Here is a 19,420-nt window from a genome sequence, read left to right as displayed (position 1 = left end):
GCTTTTCCTCTTTGTTGTTATTTATTATATGTGAAAGCTAAAAGAATTAGACACCCCTATGGCATGGGAATCATGTTAAAGTTCGTTGTGGGGCTATCTTTTTTACTTTTGTACCGAACAAATTCCTGCCCATTTTCTTTCACATTTGGTTGACCAACACTTGTCGTTAATCGACGCAGTGAGGATCGGACATTATTGGGCATGGCAAATTGACACGAAGCTGTAATATAAACCACATGGTTCAAGCAAATAGAACATTAGAATATTGCAAAGATATTTTAACGCACTAAGAACTATAGAATTAAACTAATAAAATGGTAACATGTCAATTTTTTATTTGCTTTTCCCAACCTTAAGACACTTTCAGGTAGCGTTTCTCATTCGTACCCTAGTTTGTATACTATTTTTTAACTGTGTTCCTCGTTTTTGGTCCATTGCTTCAAGTTGTACGTGGATATGTGGATATATATCATTGGTGATTGGTTTCAAGAATGCAATGAACATGTAATAGACTGGAAAAGCATGAGAAAGAATTAATTATTTGGAAAAGCCAAACTAAGTACCCAACCCCCAGCTTGGGGTTGAGTATCTTTGATGTGTTTGTGTAATTAAACACATTAAAGTACTAATTCTTTTTTATAATTGAACTCATTAAATTACTAATTGAAATATGTACAAACATGTGACACAAACTAGAAGAATATCTCAAAAAATTCCAGGCCAAAATTGTTAGGTTTTAAATATTTAGGTTCTAATTTTATGTATGTTAGCAAACCGAGTACAAAAATATGTCTAGTATAAGATATTTATGTCTTAAAACAGTTTTAGACATCACTCAAGTTGTTTTAAGTCAAGATTCAAGAACAGTCAAGCTGAAGAAAGAAGAATTCAAAATTTGCCTTGCTCAACCGATCGAGAGACTTTTTCGAGATGTGTTTTCTACAGATTTTAAATAAAGCCTAAAAGCCGGCGAAATGTTTAGGATTTGAGTCCAACACTACTAGGTATAAAGGCAAGACCCTAATACACATTTTTTAAGACTTGTGAGTTACTCTTATGAGATTTGAGAAGTTGTGTAATCTTCTAACTCAACAAGCATCCACCGCAAATCAAGGTAATCAATACCATACTGGTACCGACCGTACCGACCGGTATGTATACCGGTATCGAAATATCAATGTTTCGTACCGGTTTAAATATCGACCGTTTCGGCCATGTACCAACCATACCGGCCAATTTCGGGCAATATCAGCCGGTACTGAGCGTACCGGCCAGTACCGAGCATACCGATCGGTATAGAAATTTTTTTTTTTTTTTTTTTTAAAGTTTTGTAATTTTTGAATTTTTGTTAGGACAGAATGGTAACTTATTTGCATTAACTTATTAGTATTATTTGTTTACTTAGTGTGCAATGGTAACTTTTAAGCTTTCTATTTTTTATATTATGTTTTTTTTTTTCTTTTCTTTTAATTGATACTAAAGTCTAAAACTATAAATAATTAGTTTTGAATTGAGGAAATGTTTTATGGTAAACTTTTATATTTATTATAATACACACATATACATACATATTTATATATATATTTTATTTATTTATTTATTTATAAATATAAAAAATAGGGGTAAACCCGAAATGATACACCAGTATTGAACGGTATCCAAAATATATTGTACTGTTGGCTTAACCGGTACAGCCTGCAGTACAGTATTGACTCCCTTGCCGTAGATTAGATTGATATTGCATGAACCGATGGAGATAAGTCGTTGCATACAAAATCAACTACTACTGATGATCTAAAACCTTTAAGTGGGATCTCAAAGTCACAAACTGGAGTGTTTGTGTGTAACAAATTCAAATAGAAGACTTCGTGGATTTGGAGCTATGTGTGGTCACGTGAGTAAGTACTACAAGAAGTAGAATTAGATTTAGGGAAAAATCTATTGTAAACACTTCCATTCTATTTGGTGAATTTGTTGTCTTGTGGATTGTTTAAGTTAAATCCTCCCCAGATTTTTTACCTTGAAACTAGACGGTTTCATTGGTTTTTCTGGGTCATCACATCGCTTGTCTTCTTTACTTTTCCATTTTATGTAATAAATCTAAGTAACTACTTAGCTATTATATTAGATAGGTTAAACAATCTAAGTATATAGGAGTCTAAATCGCAAACAAAATCTTTACAACTATACACAGCATGGGCGATAATTGAGAGTTGTAAAGATTTTGTTTGCGATTTACAACTATACACGTCATCTACTATTAGTGGTGGCCGTTGTCCATTGACTTTAATAATTGAGAGTTGGCTTTGACGTGGTGTGCACTTTATCCAGTTTTTTGGGCTAATATCAAAATTTTAGTTGGTTTTGCGTTTAAAATTTTAAAATCACACGAAATAATGTTCTCTCTCTGTATACATTGTTAAAATTTTAAAATATGATTAAAGGATTAAATTCGCTATCTTTTAATAATATAAGTTTTTAAGACAGTTAAAATTTTAAGTTTTATTCTTGTTTTCATTCAATCTCCTATCTAACTATTTACAATTAGTAATTTAACACATAGTTCTTGATTAGGAGAACCAGAATCTTTAAGCTCAAGTTATGTTCTTTTCCTCAAAAGTCATAAGCTTTAACTTAATGTCACTGAGAAACATAAAGCTATCATTTATCAAAATTTTCACTCTATCTCTCATCCTATTATTTACAATCGATAATTTAACATGCATAGTTCTTGATGGTGTGAACTACAATTTTTAAGCTCAAGTTACGTGCAGCTTCCGCAAAGGTTGCAAGTTTTGGCTTTATGTCGTTGGAAAACATGCATTGTGTTTGGTTGCAAATGGAGGAAGAGAAAAGAATATAAAAGATTAAGGGAAAAAAAATGATAAAGAACATGTTCCCTCTGTATATGGTTGGAAGTAGGGAAGGGAAGGAAAAAGAAGATATTTATATATTTTTTATTTGTTTGGTTTGCAAAGAAGAAAAATGTGTATTTTTACCTTTATACCTCTATTAAGTGGGCAAGTGAGTAAAATGCTAAAAGGCAAAATTGTAATTTCCAAAATCTTTCTCTTTATTTTTATTTAGTTTGGGCTGATTAAAATTGGTGGGCCCGGTGGATTTAATTTCTTTTCCTTCCCCTCCATTTTTTCCAACCAAACAGCAGGAAAATAATCCCTTCCCTCCAATTCTTTTCCCTTCTCTCCTCTTCCTTCCATGCCAAACACAGTGGTAAAATTAGCCTCTTCATCAAGACTGAGAAAGAGAGGAAGTTAGCATGAAGTTGAAGGTTATGACATTGTCAGCTTTTTCCTTGCGATCCCCAACCTTAAAGACGCTTTCGGTGAGCATTTCTCATTCGTCCTTAGTTTGTATACTATATATTGTTGCTTTTAACTTTTAAGCTCTGGATATGTGGATATGTATCATTGGTGATTGGTGCGAAGAATGCAATGAACATGAAATAGACTCGAAACGCATGCGAAAGAATTAATTATTCCTTCTTGAGTTGGAAAGCCAACTTAAGTACCTAACCCCTGGCTTGGGGTTGATGAGTATCTTGGATGAGTATGTGTAAACAATAAAGTACAAATTTATCAATTATATACAAACACGTGACACAAACTAGAAAATTATCAGAGAGGAATAAGTGGCAGGCCAAAAACCTCACAAGTATACACAGCATGGGCAATAATTCTATGTCACTCGCCACATAACAATTGTTGCTCAAAAAATAAAACACTCCATTTATTTGGAACACAACTTTATTTTTATGGCACGGCATGCTCTTTATATGAGAAGAAAGTACGTTTGTTTTAGTTGTGTTTTGTTTAGATTTGTAAATGATAATTGTGGCTTGGTGTTATCTGAGACGAGGAATATCAAGTTATAAGAAAAAGAGTTAAGAATTGTAGTTTTCTATTTTTTACAAGAAGAAGCAAAGTTTGAATTCTCCATCTTCTATTTTTGTTACTATTGAATTATGAAAAAATTATCTTAAAAAAAGATATAAATAATAAATCCAACATTATAAACAAAACCCCTCCAATATATGCATTTTATGGCCCATTCACTGTCCACCACATGTATTTATGAATATATAACACACTAAACTAACTAGTGATGTAAGATGGGTTGGGTTACTTACAAAAATAGAACCGAGGATAGGCACCCTCTGGAGCATGATTTTCTCTGTTTCACTTAAATGACACACTAAAAATTGCTTTGTAAAGCATATGGTGGTACTAAATAATGAATTTTTAAGGTAATATGTGCTTGATAATGTTCTAAAACACAAGGGAGATATATCCCTTCAAACAGTGCAAATTATGCATAACGAATATTGTAATATATTTGTGAATAGTATATCTCACATTGAGGAAAAAAAAAAAAACGAAAGAAATTGATATACAAGATTGGATCTAAATTTTTTAGAATTAGACTTTTAATTTAATGATGTCTTGATATGTATATGAACACTACAATAAAGATTCTCTTAGGTGTTGATCCCCCTAACAAAGGAAAGATAGATGCCATTGGCCGTTGCAAAGAACACTTTTAAATTTATTTGTTTCTTTTTTGGGTTGAGAATGGAGAATAATATATGCTTTGAGAAAGGAGAGTAGCATCACGGACAGTACCAATGCATATAGGGTTGGAATACTTAAACCCAATATAATACAGGCAATCTGTTGCTGAACCAGGAACTGTTGTTATAAAGTAACATAAAGGCTAAAGATTAGCTTAGCTGTTTCATGACTTCACTCTATTTAATATACTTCCTAATTATGTGTTTGGGGATATAAAGGGGTCAATATATTATGAACATATACTAGCTAGCAGGCTAGGATTATAAAACAAAAGTGGATGCTGTGTATAGTGTAGGTCCATATTTCCGCTTTCTAATTTTTACTCATGTTTTTAAAAGCAATGTTGGATGTTAGGGATATATTTTTATGTAATTGGTATATCTTTTGACAAAACGCACTTTATTTGTATTTTGGTAAATCTAAGAAGGTTCAAGATGATCATTACAAGTGGTTAAATTGAAGACATGAAGATTACTCAAGAACTACTCAAAAAAAAGTGCAATCTGTAGGTCTCAATACCTCCTCGACAGAAACTCGATCTATCAAGATTTATTAAAGCTCGACAGATGTCTCGATCTATCGAGTTTACGGGTTTCAGTCTATAGCCAACAATGTTTTTATTCTAAAAGGCAATTTGTTTATGGGTTTGTATAATCCTCATAAAACTAGGAAAGCCCAAGATTTGTGTAAACCTATTTGGAATAGGAGAGCCCATTAAGCTCCTATTTAAAGGAGGTGGAAAAAGAAAAAAACCTAACCCTAGAGAGTTTCATAAGGTTTTCTTTTTGAAACCCTAGCCTCCTCCTACAAAAGAAAGAGTTCTTGCTGCGTTTCTTGTACGTCTTTGGGTTCTGTAACCAAGCAAAGTCTCTTGCACCAACATTGAAGATCTTATTGTTGTTTCTATGTGAAGCTGCTGCAAATCAACTACAACAATCAAAGGGTTGTTGTGGAGTTAGTCACGTACTTGAATTCGTGCAAAGAAGTAAGCCACATACTGAGATCCGTGCATCAAATTGGATAGTCACGTACTGAGAGCCGTGCATTACAAAGAGAGATTGTCACTATAAAACAAGTCCAATTGAGTATTAGGGTAAGGGTTCAATTGCAGCAACATTGAAGATCTTATTAGTGTTTCTATGTGAAGCTGCTGCAAATCAACTACAACAATCAAAGGGTTGTTGTGGAGTTAGTCACGTACTTGGATTCGTGCAAAGAAGTAAGCCGCATACTGAGATCCGTGCATCAAATTGGATAATCACGTACTGGGAGCCGTGCATTACAAAGAGAGATTGTCACTATAAAACAAGTCCAATTGAGTATTAGGGTAAGGGTTCAATTGCACCAACATTGAAGATCTTATTGGTGTTTCTATGTGAAGCTGCTGCAAATCAACTACAATAATCAAAGGGTTGTTGTGGAGTTAGTCACGTACTTGGATTCGTGCAAAGAAGTAAGCCGCATACTGAGATCCGTGCATCAAATTGGATAATCACGTATTGGGAGCCATGCATTACAAAGAGAAATTGTCACTATAAAACAAGTCCAATTGAGTATTAGGGTAATGGTTCAACTGTAGGTTGGTATAAGGTATTGAGATTCTTTTACTTGTAATCGCTTGTTTTGATAATAATGGATTCTCGGGAGTGGTGACTTTAAAATCCCCCGATAGGGTTTTTATTGTATAGGTTTTCCCCATTTGTAAACAAATCACCGTATCAAATTTATTTTCCGCTGCATATTTAGTTATTTAGTGATTTGTTTGTACTACCACACGCCTTGCATGTAATTAACTTAATTAATTTATTTGGCTAAATTAATTGGTTAATTTATTATAAGGAGTCAATTCATTTTTTGGCCTATAAAGGACATGGCCCTAATTAAGGATTAACGGGTCTAAGTTAATAATCTCTCCACTAAGATATGTGTTCTAGTATATATATACGTGGAATCTCCCAAAAACTTAGGTTTTGTTTGGTAAAAACAAATTTGTTTTTGAGATCATTCAAACAAAAAACAGATTTTTTTTTTTTTTTTTTTTTTTTTTTTTTTGGGTTGAAAGAGGCTACGTGTATACACAAACCTATCCAGAAATTCTTCTCCCCAAAAAAAAAAAAAAAAAAAAAAAAAAAAAAAACCTATCCAGGAATTGACATTCGTCTACTAGTTCATGCATAGACCCTTTCAACAAACTAAGGCTCCTGAAATCTCTCCAAAAACAGGCATATAATAGATAGATACCCCAAGTGCTTAATTTAAACAAATCCTTGAGTCCGTACACAATCTTGTGGATACTTGGTACTTTATTCCAGGAAATTCTTTTGCAAACAAAGATAGCTGAATATACCATAAAAAAATAAAAAATGAAAATTAGGGTAGCTGTCTAGCTGAATATTAGATATTCGATGACAGTCAATAATAACGTCTTTTATTTATTAATGTAGTATCTATTTTAAATTGTATGTCATGGTCTTCATGGATAGGGTAGAAGAATATATATTTATTTTATTAGCAAAGAAGTTGACTTGATTTCTTGGTGTGAAAGAAAAACGTTCTCATTGTTAAGAAATAAATTGATTTTTTTTTTTTTAATTTATCGATTATACATAAGCATTGTTTTTAAGGATTTCTGTGGTTTTGGCCCAAAATGGTCTTTCTATGTGCATATATGTTGGAGTTATGTGATAAAAAGAACACTGTGAATAATGTGAGTTGAGAGTTTCAGAATGTCTTTCCCCCTCCCCCCTTCACATAAAAATAGAAGATTTTCTCTACCATTTTGTAGGTTTTGCCAACTCTAAAGAGTTTGAATCTTCTTTAAAAAAAAAAAAAAAAAAAAAAAAAGGAGATTTTCGGGTTTTAATCTGATTGATTTCGTCATAATTTTAAATATCTTGCAAGTATTATTATCTTTTTAGTGTGTTATCATCAAGAAGTTGTATATTAGCATTTTAATGAACGGTCAATGAGCATGTATTCCTGCTAGATCAAAAGACTTGGTCAGAGTCAATGTACAGTTGGTAGAGGTATTTTATTTCGGACAAAATTTAGTTACAAAATTGGTTGTAGTTTAATGTTACAACCTTACTTAATATCATTAACATTACTATATGTTTTGAAAATCTAACCGTTGGATTACATGTTCTTTATACTTTTATGTCAAATTTTGTGGCAATCAGATAATGTTTACTATATAATCTATAAGATTATATTTTATGCATAATTTTAAACTACAAAACTTGCAATTTAAACAATTTATTAATGACATATCTATTGATTTTTAATTTTCTAGAAATTTTGCAAGCATGAAGGATATAAGAAGAAAATGTAATACAATTGTGAATTTATCAAAATTCACTTTTAATAAAAATATATTGAGTAAGATTGTAACCTTAGACAAGATCTTAGGTGACAAATTTGTAGAGTAGTTAGCGCTAATGCGTTGACTTTAAAAATCTATCAATATTTATAAGTTTGTTATTTTACTTGATTTTATTTTATCTTAGATTTTAGAAGAGATTTTGAAGATTAGTATCCATTACACACATTAATGCACACATTACACACTCAAAAAAACAATTGCAATCATGACTTAATTATGATTTATTATATATGAATGAATCAGTTATAAGTTCTTAGATCCAAAAAAGGAATTTGAGAAAATCTCCAACATCTCATGCATTGCAATTTCTGAGGAAAATAATATGGTCTTATGACTCTTATTGCTAGGCAAAGCATTCAATATGGTCTAATGCCCCTTTCAACAGTTCACGAATATATATAGCTTCATTCTATTATGGATCAATAACGTCAATTTTTTTTTTTTTTTAAATGGCTCGTACTTCATTTCACTTAAATCTAAATGCACAATATATACACAGCAAAAGTACTGGAAATATCCTGTTCTGTATACGAAGAACATTTTGTTATATATATGTGACTCAAGTATGGTTTACTCCTTTGGAATGTAGTATGGATTGGAACTATAAAACAATGTGGGTAACAAGTTTATATGTTGGACTGTAATTCCACCATCTTTGAAAAGGGGGTGGGGGGGGGGTTCTAGAGTCCAAAAACTTCTGAATAAATAGTGTTTGAAATCCTTAAAAGTGATATATAATAGAGCCAGTGATATATGTCAGTTATGATGGAGCTTTGTAAGACTTCTACAATATGGCTTACTCATTGATGATGTAATTAAGTGTACGACATTAATAGTCTTTCCCAGGAGTTCTGTACATCACTGGCTTATAAATATTTACACATGCATAAAAAATTCTTTCAACTCATACCTGGATGCCTAATCAACCCACACAGTTATAATTTAAATAATTCTCAAATTTAAGAAAAATTTATATGAACACTAACATCAATCAATGGCAATCATAGATCGATATTTGAATCTTTACAACAAGGACACACATGCTGTGCACACACGCACACACACACAAACACAGACGTACAAGTGCATAAGTGTACATACACACATGCAAACACACATGCTCACGAATACACATATAGAAGCGCATGCATGCAAGCGCACAACACAAACTAAGATCAATTTATTATGAATTAATTCCAAAATAGATCAATAATTAAATCTCTATAAATATGAACACACAAGCGTATGTGTGCAAGAGTGCGCACACAAACTCTAAAGGTACGTTTGGTACATTAGGAATAGTAATCTTTATTATTGGAAATAGAAAACATTGTAATGGAATAATTATTACTATTCATAAGTTTGGTTGTTACATATGGAAAGATTGTAAAAGATGATGTATAAGGAAACTTTATATTTTTGGTAATATATTAATTTTAAAACCTATTATATATACTAAAGAATAGCTATTACATCCATTTTAAAGAGGAATAACTATTCTTCAATTTAAAAAATAGTCATTCTAATGTAATAACTAATCCGTGTAATAAAGATGTAACCAAATGACCGAATTACTATTACACATTAATAACTATTCCATTACAGGAGTTATTACAGCATACCAAACATATCCTAATATTAATGCATGAACTAATTATAAATTATATCAATAATGATAGTTTTATAATATGGATACACAAAATATTGATGTATGAACTAATTCTAAAGTAGATCAATAATGACAATCATATAAGAATAATCAAATCTCTACAGCATAGACACGTGCTTTAATCTTAAATCTTTCAGAAAGTATAAACTAATTCTAAAGTAGAAATGAGTGAAATTTACAAAGGTCACACACACAAGTAAGCCACTTACCGTAAGTAAACACACACCCTAACATTAATGTATGAATTAATTCTAAAGTAGAATTAGAAAGTAGAAATTAGTAAAATTTACAAGGGTCACAAACACAAGCAAACCACTTACCAAAAGATTAGGGTGATACAAACCCATGAGTAGAATTCATCATTGAAAATCGATTTATAAGGGAAATTAAAGTGTCCAAGAATTTATATACACATGGTTAAACTTGCACTTAAGATTCATGTAGAACATTTGGATCGTAACACACCAGCATGCTTTGCAGTCTGACCACAAATCCACAACTCATTCAATCCCATACTTAAAGAGTTATGTTTGATACCAAATGCTACAAACTTATGGGTAGAACTCACCCTTAAAAGTTGACTTATACAAGAAAGATGTTCAAGAGCTTATATAGACATGATTAAATTTGCACTTAAGTCATGTGAGACATCTAAATCATAACATAATGCAATTAAGTACATATTAGTGAAATTTACAAGAGTCATGTTAGCCTGACATGTGTGGTCTGTCAAAGAAAACAAACAGATATCAGGAGAGACTTATAAAAGTTGACTTCAAAGTTTATTAAGCATTTAAGGCTAGGGATATATATTTGCCTTACCCTCAACTTAAAAATCAAAGCTAACTATACCATTTGATTTCCTGATGCCTAAGTGTATCTGGTCAATATCAATTTACTGCACTCTACATTATGAAGTTGACAACATGTGCTTCAAAATGAATGTTTCCTAATGCAAAATCCCTCTGCATGGGCCATGGAAGGAAGAGGCCTTGAGATTTGGATTTTTGGGCTTAGATACTTTAGCATCATAACTAGTTCCCAATAATACAAACCCAGATTAAAAAAAAAAAAAACTTGTGCCTCATTACCATAATTTCTTCTAATGATTTCTAAATGAAGCTAAAAAAATCTAAATTTATTATCTAAAAAGAGTTTTAAAGATCAAGAGTTTCACATCCCATTTTAATTAAAAATAAATAAATAAATAAAGAAACAAACAAAACAAAACGCAAAGGACGAACTCATCAAATAGTGCTACAAGTTATATACAAACACAAAGCCAAGTCTAGGGTGTTCTAATCAGTTCTGATCAAGAGAGTGCAAGCAAATACTTTCACAACAAGAGTACAAAGTCACCCGTAATTGCACATAGCATTTAACTTCTGTTGAAGCTCAGATAGATTGAAGCAAGTCGGATCGCAAACCTGTGAAACACATATATAATGAAATATATTTGCAATTTGATGAAAGTATAAAAATTTTAAACCCTAAACACAGAAATGAAAAAATAATTGGAAAACTATATATATACCTCGGACTGAATTGTAAGAAATAACCTTTGGTTTGTTTTGTTGGAGGCACACCTAATCACACTAAGTCCTTCTTCAAGCAATAATTCCAGCACCTTTGATAGAAGAAAACCTTCCTCTCTCAACCAGCTACTCATCAAAATCTCAACTCCAGCCTCGGATACACGAACTGTAGCATAGTTCAGTGAACAATTATTCGAAATTTCGATCCCAGGAATAAAAGCAGTCGAATTGGATAGATTCTTCAGCTGATCTCGCTCGACTTGGAGTCCTTGGATCTTCTCTGTCATGTGTTTAATATAATTGGCAGCTTCGTTTATGAGATCCGAGGCTGAACGCTTTCCCTGAAACTCATCAACAAAACCTTAAAAAAGCATAGTAGTTATACAAACCTTATGAGCTTCAAGGACATATATTAAGGAAGAGAAAGTTATAGAGGCTATTGACCTTGATGAATTCAAGAGGAAGCAGCAATCGAAGTGATGAGTACAGAGAGGCCATTTGTTCCCTTCTTTGTCTTTCGATGTCCCTACGCATGATCTTCCTCTCATTATTATTACTTAAATTTTCTTCATTATTGTCCGGAGTTGCTAATATTTTATGTGACCGACCTTTACTCATATCAACCTATACTGATACGAGATCTTGTTGGATTTTATTTTTGATGGGGAGTGGAGGAGATTTGGTCACCAACTCATGGCTTTGAAAGGAGAAGAAACATTGAACAAGGAATATGATTTCGAGGTTCGAGCTTCAAATCTTTTTTTTTTCCCCCTTTTTCTTTGTGATATTGGATTTAAAGAAATAGATACGTTAGGTACAGTGTGATCAGGTTTCCGATGGGCCTTACTAATTAAGATGCTGAGATTCTCAGCAATCTATTCCTATGCAAAGAAAGGTGAAAGCTTCCTCGGCAGCCATGTTAAAGTTGTGTGTGTGGACACCTTTTTTGTTTTGAACGACTTAGTGGGCATTTACATACACATATTGTGGACCAGCATTTGTCGGAGTCGCCGGCCACACCCGGTTGAGGCCTTGACGAACCGAGTCCTAACATGGGACAACCTCACTCGAACCGGGGTAATTTATAATTGCATATCATGGTGACATGGTCTAAACAGATATCCCAAATTAAACTATGAATAGTACTGATTATACAAGAAATTGTGGTCCATGATCTTATTATTATTATTATATATATATATATATATATATGTGCTATTAAACTTTAATTTTTTTTCCCCTTCTAAAACATAATAGTAGTTTAAAATGAATAATTAATGTCCTATCTTTTTCTCTTATTTTCCCAATCCCAAAAGAATGTCTCAAATGGTGTTTTGTACTAGTTTTTTAAATTGTAAACTATATTTTAATGTCTTTTTTTTTTTTTTTTTTTTTGTCCTTTGGTTTAGGGTGTCTAGGAATGTGGTAAAAATGCATTGAAGATGAAAAAGAAACACGCAAATTATTCGGAGGGACAATTATTCCAACTTTAAGTTAAAAGAAGGCGACCTAATCCATTGCACGTTATTCTCAAATTTTAATGAAAACAAAAAATGGGTCATTGCACAGAGAATCTTTGTGCCTTTTCATTTTTAAGGAATGTGAGATTTAAATAACTCAAAATTTCTGGAAGACAAACAGCAATGGCAACAGTATCAAGGGAAAGATCTTAAACATCTTATATTTTATATATAGGCCGTTCATTACTTGGGCAGGAAGCTGGTGTGTATATTTTAAAGTAGCATAAAAGCTCAAGATAAGCCTAGCTGTTTCGTATCTTTGCTCCCCAAAATACGTTGTCTAATTAAATGTAGTGGTTATGATTGTGATGGAAATTATTACCTATAGAATACTCTAATGAACGAAGCTAATTAAGCATTTAAGCTGATCGTCCAAATATTTGCTTTAAATTTCCAAATGGATGTGGGGCTCAATTTCCTGACAAGGATCGGATATGTTATCTAATAATTAAGTTGATTATTAACGTACTTAAAACTGAGGGTTACGGCGATGTTTCAGCTCTAGTGCATGCATTGAAACTTTCCCAAAACTGACATTGATACCTATAGTACTTGCGAAATTCCACAGATTCCAGAATTAGGAATGATCATGCCACACCCCACATTAGGGTAATGGTCCTAGCTAGTGGATGGTTTCATACAGTACTTTAAGAGGTGCAAAAGAGCCTAACTAAATTCTGGGGTGTTTGAGCAATCTTTTTTTTTTTTTTTTTTTTTTTTTCAAATGATATGTGTCATGTGTGCTTAGGTAATTGTAGTTGCCGCCCTAAGCTCGAGCATTCATACACTAACCAATAAAATGAACCTTAAGGACTTTGGGACCTCTAAACTCTAAGTGAGATTTGTAATTGCCAATTACAGAATCACTAGACTATGTGATCCGCATTATGATGAAAATGGTATCCTTCAGTATACTGCGCCATTGCAGAAATTGTGGAAATATTTGACCTTTCACATCCTTGATGGGAATGAACAATATTGTGAGCCTTCATAGATAAGAAATAACCTTTAGGCATCATTTCTAATTAAATTATTTATGTTACCAAGTCCATAATTGCAACAATGGAAGGGGGATTTGAACCCTAGTTCTTCATGTAAAAAAAAATATATATATGTTGCCTATACCCATAAAAAATAAGTCTAGATACACAATAAATTTCATAATTTTTTTCACAAATGCTAAGGTGGAGATTGTGATTGGAGTACAATAAAATGGATTTTAGTGGTGGTTCTATATAAAATGATATTGCACTAAAAGCAATGCATATAGAATATTTTTCACAAGTGTTAAGTTATTATTGATTATTATTTGAGTCCACCATTGACATCACTTTATTGTCTACCATTTACAATCTATTATCTTAGCATTTGTGAAAAATTGCGGTTCTATACTTTTATTAATCCATTGTCTAAAATCACAATCTTTTCAAAAATGCCAAAATAGCGGATTATAAATTATAGACAATAAAATGGTGTCAATAACAAACTCATATAAAAATCAACAATAACTTGGCAACTCAATAGTTGTGAAAAATATTGTTTACTTAACATTACTCAATTTTATTATATAAGTCTTACAAATCAAAGTGTGAATTATAATGCATAACAAAAAAGTAATTAATTAAGAAATTTAATTAATGTATATACTTTTTTTTTTAAATTAATCATATATAATACATTAAAACCGAAACACTATCAAAATAAAAATTATATTTTAATTGTGGTTTAATTTGCGCCAAGTGTCCATTTTAATTTTCTTAATTTTGGTGTCAAGTAAACTCATTTATAATACTAGTGTAAAAACATAAATTGCTGGCTCATTCACTTAGTTAAGATCACCTCATCCTCACTACCGTTGAATATATTCACAAGTCCTGATCTAGCTTATATTTATTTTTGTGATTTTGAATAATAAGATTTATAATAGTTATAACATTCTCCATATATTTCAAGTCCCACCACAGCCATGATTTTAGGCAGATGTCAAATTAAGCTTCCTTGCGCGCTTTCACTGTCACAAGTTGTCGATTTGATAAACTCATTCATACTACTTTCATATTAACTAATGTAAGTGAAAAGCACATGTAAAAAAAAATGAGTACTGTCTCATTCTCATCATTGGCAGTGGGTCTTTTGATGCTTTTCTATTACATTGCCTTTTCCCTTTTCTTATTACTGTTAATGTCATTTTCCCTACCAGTCTGAAAACATTTGTTTAGAATGGTGGTCAAGTCACTCAAGAGAAAGGAGACACGCATGCATTTCCTGATTGTTGGATGAAGCTCGAAAAAGTAGATATTACAAACCTAGCTAGCTAGTGAATCTAATCAAGTTTTTCTCTTTCAACAGACTGCTTTTCCAGTAGCTATTTTCACCTTGTGACTGCTCAGCTGGTCCCCCTTGCCTGCTTTTGCATTACCTCTTCCCTGAGCCAAAACATAAGACGTGTGGTTTACATTGTCTACATCACCATATTGATTATTTGAACTCAACAATAGGTTGCTTTCACTACTGACCCAACTTAGGGTATTTAAATACAAGACATAGCAACAACAAAGTAGCTAGGAAACAAAGTTCGATATTGTTCTGTGTCTCTTGTTATTTTAATTTAGATTTTTCACAAATTGACAACAATCAATAGACAAAAAACCAACAAGTAAATATGTGTAGGGTGATATATACTACCTGAGAAAAGTAGCCCACTGGAAGATTATCAATTCATCTAGATGGTTGGTAAAGCCTTCTGTTTATAAATATACCTATGATAGTTGAACATTGTTTTTGATTGAAATGGATTTATTGCCTTCCTGGGAAAAATAAATAAACTCTTTCTGCCTGCAGTAAGGTTTGAGAAAAAGGCAACAAAGATAATGAAATTGCCACAAGTAAGCCCACATTGCCTATATGTTATTTTTATTGGAACCACAGACTTTCACCTAACTACTGAATTCTTAGCTTCCTAGTGACACTCACTAACTATATGCATTCCATTTTTTACACTCTATGTGTATGTATATATATATATATATATATGTGTGTGTGTTGTAATTTCTCAATTGATATAAAACATCTATTATTGGTTGGGCTTACAGAAGTTTAATATTAGAAATTAAATAAAATTTACAATTCCTTGCTATATCAACTCAATAAAATTAAAAACCTATGACCTGTTCTAATACACATACCCTACAAATCAATTCTAAAAGGAGACATCTTAGCATTAAGTTCATCAGCAGCTAACCTGGATTGAAACAGCTACATCTCAATCAATTCATGTATGTAATGGATCAAAATAGCCATAAAATTCATTACAATAGGTTAATTTACCAGTTTATTATGTTAAAGACATTGCTACTTGTAGCATTAGGAATTAAAATGATTGACCTTAACAATTTTTTTCCTTAGGTATTGTTATATTTCTTTTTGATGAAAAATAAAACTATGGGCACAAATAATTTCACAACTAATTGAGATAGGACGTTGTGAGTGGTGTAGTATCACTTTTACATTAGTCCACTACTAATACTATGTTCATTTTCCACTACTCACAACCTATAGCCTCAGAAAATTGTAGAAACAGTTAAGACATAAGTTGCGTCATTATACTTATTCAAAATAAAATAAGAAGTTTATCAGCAATTTGTCAAAACAAATATCTTGCCAAAAATATGTGCATTACAATCAAGTATTTTGGCTCAAGTTTTTATCCCAAAACCTCCCCTATAAATAGCCTTTAACCACTAGAGACTGTAACTGAGCCAATCTGAGTTCAATATCAAATGCTTGAACTTGATTTGACATGAGTAATAAGGTATTTAATCTCTACTCAAGGTTTTCTTGAGCTTGTTAAAATTTTAAGTTCCTTGAACTTAACTTGCTTTTAGTCAAAGCTAAGCACAAGCTCAAGCTTAAGCTCAATCTCACAAACAAACTTTTTTAATAAAATAAAAAGAGAAAAAATTTAGAATAAACTCCATCTAAAGAGTATAAAATGAAAAGGTAATTACTTTCCAAATAAATACAAGGTTATAAATAATTCGAGCTGAGCCTTAAACAAACAAATTTTGTAAAATATTTTTCTCAAGCCCAAAACATACTTTATTAGTGAGCTTAAAGTTAAGTCCAAGACTCTGATGGTTGAATAAGAGATCTGAGGTTCAATCTCTGTCTACACAAAAAATCGATTGGTATCTTGATTTGATGATAAAAAGTACAATTATTATAAGTGAACACCATAAGTTGAAACAAGAAAAAATTTCTAACAAAATAAAAATAAAATTCCAATCTTTAAATTCTACTCTCACAAACTTGTTAGCAAAATAATATGCTTAAGCTCATTTACTAAACAAGCCAATTTTAGGCTCAAACTCAACTTATTTATAAACAAATGACTTTAACAAGTAATTTTACCAAATTGAGCCTTGTTCATAAAAACAACTTGATTTGTTTACTGTGTTGTCAAGAACATTTGCAAACATGAAAGTTGAAACCAATACTTTGTAATTTTCAAGTATTCTTACCTTTGGTTTTAATAGGAGATTGAAAAAGTTCTGATGTAGTTATCAAATGTTCATTATCTGCTAAAGTTCCAACTAAATCCAATCCAAAGCAAGCATGAACCAAATCCTAGTCAGATAAATTTTATCTATTTATTTAAATTATGATAATGGGAGACAACAGTTATTTTAATGACACCATTCACTTTATCACAAAGTTTCCAAGTATATCAAAGATGATGCATGTATAGATCAAATGGAGCTCTAACAATTGATTACTGACAAGTGCTATGCTGCCCAATGTTCTTGTTTTTGTCATAGGGTGATGCACTCGCAATAAATACAAGTCTCCTCACTTTTTGCTTAGTTCAGTTGCGAATTATAAATAATTCCAACAAAAGATTGTAGAGGGTGAAGAATATGTAAACAAAGTCAATCAAGCAAAGCATTTTATGTAAACACACACACATATAGTCTTGTGCATAGAATTTTTCTCAAAGTTAGTTTGCAGGAAAGTTTATTCATTCTACAACATATAATTTTAATCATACCATTTCTTTAGATTATATTATGAATCATGTAATTAAAACATATGTTGATTAGAAGAAATTCATCTTAGTTTTGGAGAAAACCTTTGTTCTAATCTTATTGTTATTTCTATGCAAAGAGGAATGTTGATCAACTTACTCATGGACTTTTATAAGAAGCTTACCCAACTGCATGTGTGCATCATGTTAATTAGATCACTAATTATACCACAAAAGAGGAGGTTTATAACATGGAAACCACTCTAAATTCCATCCACAAAATATGTGTACACAGGCAACAATATTTTCCAAATATGTTACAAAGAAATCAGCTAGTTACACATTCCGGCAAAGTTTCTCACCCAAGAGAGGAATATCAGAAAATTTTAACGCACAAGACACCGTTACTTGGGAAATTTCTGTGATAATGGAATTGCTTCAGTAAGTCTTTGTTGCAGCCCAGGTAGATCTACATGTGTCATGCCACTGACCTGTGAGTCAAAATTTAGAGGTAAATGAACACTATATTCTTCTCACAAAAATAACATAAGAACACAAATAAAAACCTAATAAAGGGTTAAACCTAGTACCTGAGATTGGATAGTGTATATTAATCTTTGATTTACTTTCGTGGAAACGCAGCTAACAACAGCAAGCCCTTCCTCAAGCAGTATTTGGAGCACTCTTGAAAGGGGCAATCCCTGTTCCATGAAGCTACTGTTTACAGTAATCTCAACACCATCCAAACATGGATGGACCATAACAAAGGTTGGTTGACACAAAGATGAGGTTCCACTCTCAGGTTCAAGAGCTATCAAATCGGATAACTTCTTTAGCTCATCTCTCTTGGCACCCAGTAGCTTAATATTTTCCTGTAGGTGGTTGATGTAATTTACAGCCTCGTTCATGTGATCAGATATTGAACGCTTTCCCTAAATCACAATAGTTGTAACCCCAAAGTGATTATTTTCGAAACCCAATTACCCTAAATCCACATAAATAATAACAAAGTACTAAGAAACTACAAGCTGAAGAAGGAAAAGAAAGTGTACATAGTTTATTCACCTTAATGTATTCAAGAGGGAGAAGAGATCTCAGTGACCCATGTAGTTTGTTCATCTCTTTCCTTCTATTCCGTTCCATGTCCCGATGCATCACCTTCCTATCATTGTCCTCATGAGTGATCTCACAGCTATCCAAAGTTGCTAATGATTTTTGCTGACGGCCTTTTCCTTTATCATTGTTAAGAGTACTGTCATCCATTAAAACATCAGGCAAGATCAGATCTTGTGGGACTGTGTGATGTTGGTATGTTGTAGTGGAAATCTGGAACACCTTCTCACCATTTTGGTCTGAAGAAAACATTGTTATTTTGTAAAGAAAATTGCTCTAAGTTCCCTAACCTTTAATGGCAGGGTGACAGTACTAGAGGCAAAAGAGAGAGATATGTTTGTTAGGGTATGAGATCTTCCATGAGCTTAATATTCTGAGATTCTCACATAGAGGCAAGATTGGCCTCATTGGCTACATAAGAAAATAACTTCACTATATAAAAAGTCACTTTTGGACACTGTTCCTTTGTACAAACAAGTCCGTCCACCTACTTCTTTTTTTTTTTTTTTTTGGGGCAATGAAATGGACCAAATATTTAATGTTTCTTTTTTTTTGAAATAAATATTTAATGTTTCTGAATTGGCAAACA

The 19,420-nt window shown here is 32.1% G+C and overlaps 2 protein-coding genes across 3 annotated transcripts; both read right to left on the bottom strand.

The window, feature by feature from the left end:
- Window positions 1-10,862: 10,862 nt before the first annotated feature.
- On the bottom strand, window positions 10,863-12,127 carry LOC126710127 (transcription factor bHLH36-like). The gene is made up of 3 exons (XM_050410507.1): window positions 11,620-12,127; window positions 11,175-11,516; window positions 10,863-11,067 (listed from the first exon to the last, which is right to left on the bottom strand). Exons 1-3 carry the CDS (start codon window positions 11,791-11,793, stop codon window positions 10,996-10,998), a joined length of 588 nt encoding a protein of 195 aa, XP_050266464.1. The 5' UTR covers window positions 11,794-12,127; the 3' UTR covers window positions 10,863-10,995.
- Window positions 12,128-14,812: 2,685 nt separating this feature from the next.
- LOC126710120 (transcription factor bHLH118-like) lies at window positions 14,813-19,245 on the bottom strand. 2 transcript variants are annotated; one of them, XM_050410497.1, is made up of 4 exons: window positions 18,784-19,245; window positions 18,309-18,650; window positions 18,081-18,209; window positions 14,813-15,121 (listed from the first exon to the last, which is right to left on the bottom strand). In XM_050410497.1, exons 1-3 carry the CDS (start codon window positions 19,081-19,083, stop codon window positions 18,123-18,125), a joined length of 729 nt encoding a protein of 242 aa, XP_050266454.1. In that variant the 5' UTR covers window positions 19,084-19,245; the 3' UTR covers window positions 14,813-15,121; window positions 18,081-18,122. The 2 variants fall into 2 exon arrangements, with proteins under 2 accessions (XP_050266454.1, XP_050266453.1); XM_050410496.1 differs by lacking the exon at window positions 14,813-15,121 and having other exon boundaries at window positions 17,942-18,209.
- Between the last annotated feature and the right edge of the window lie 175 nt (window positions 19,246-19,420).

This window comes from Quercus robur, chromosome 12, assembly GCF_932294415.1.
Source record: "Quercus robur chromosome 12, dhQueRobu3.1, whole genome shotgun sequence".
Taxonomy (NCBI): Eukaryota; Viridiplantae; Streptophyta; class Magnoliopsida; order Fagales; family Fagaceae; genus Quercus; species Quercus robur.
Note: the sequence above shows the minus strand (reverse complement) of the source record. Positions and strands in the feature narration are given on the sequence as shown.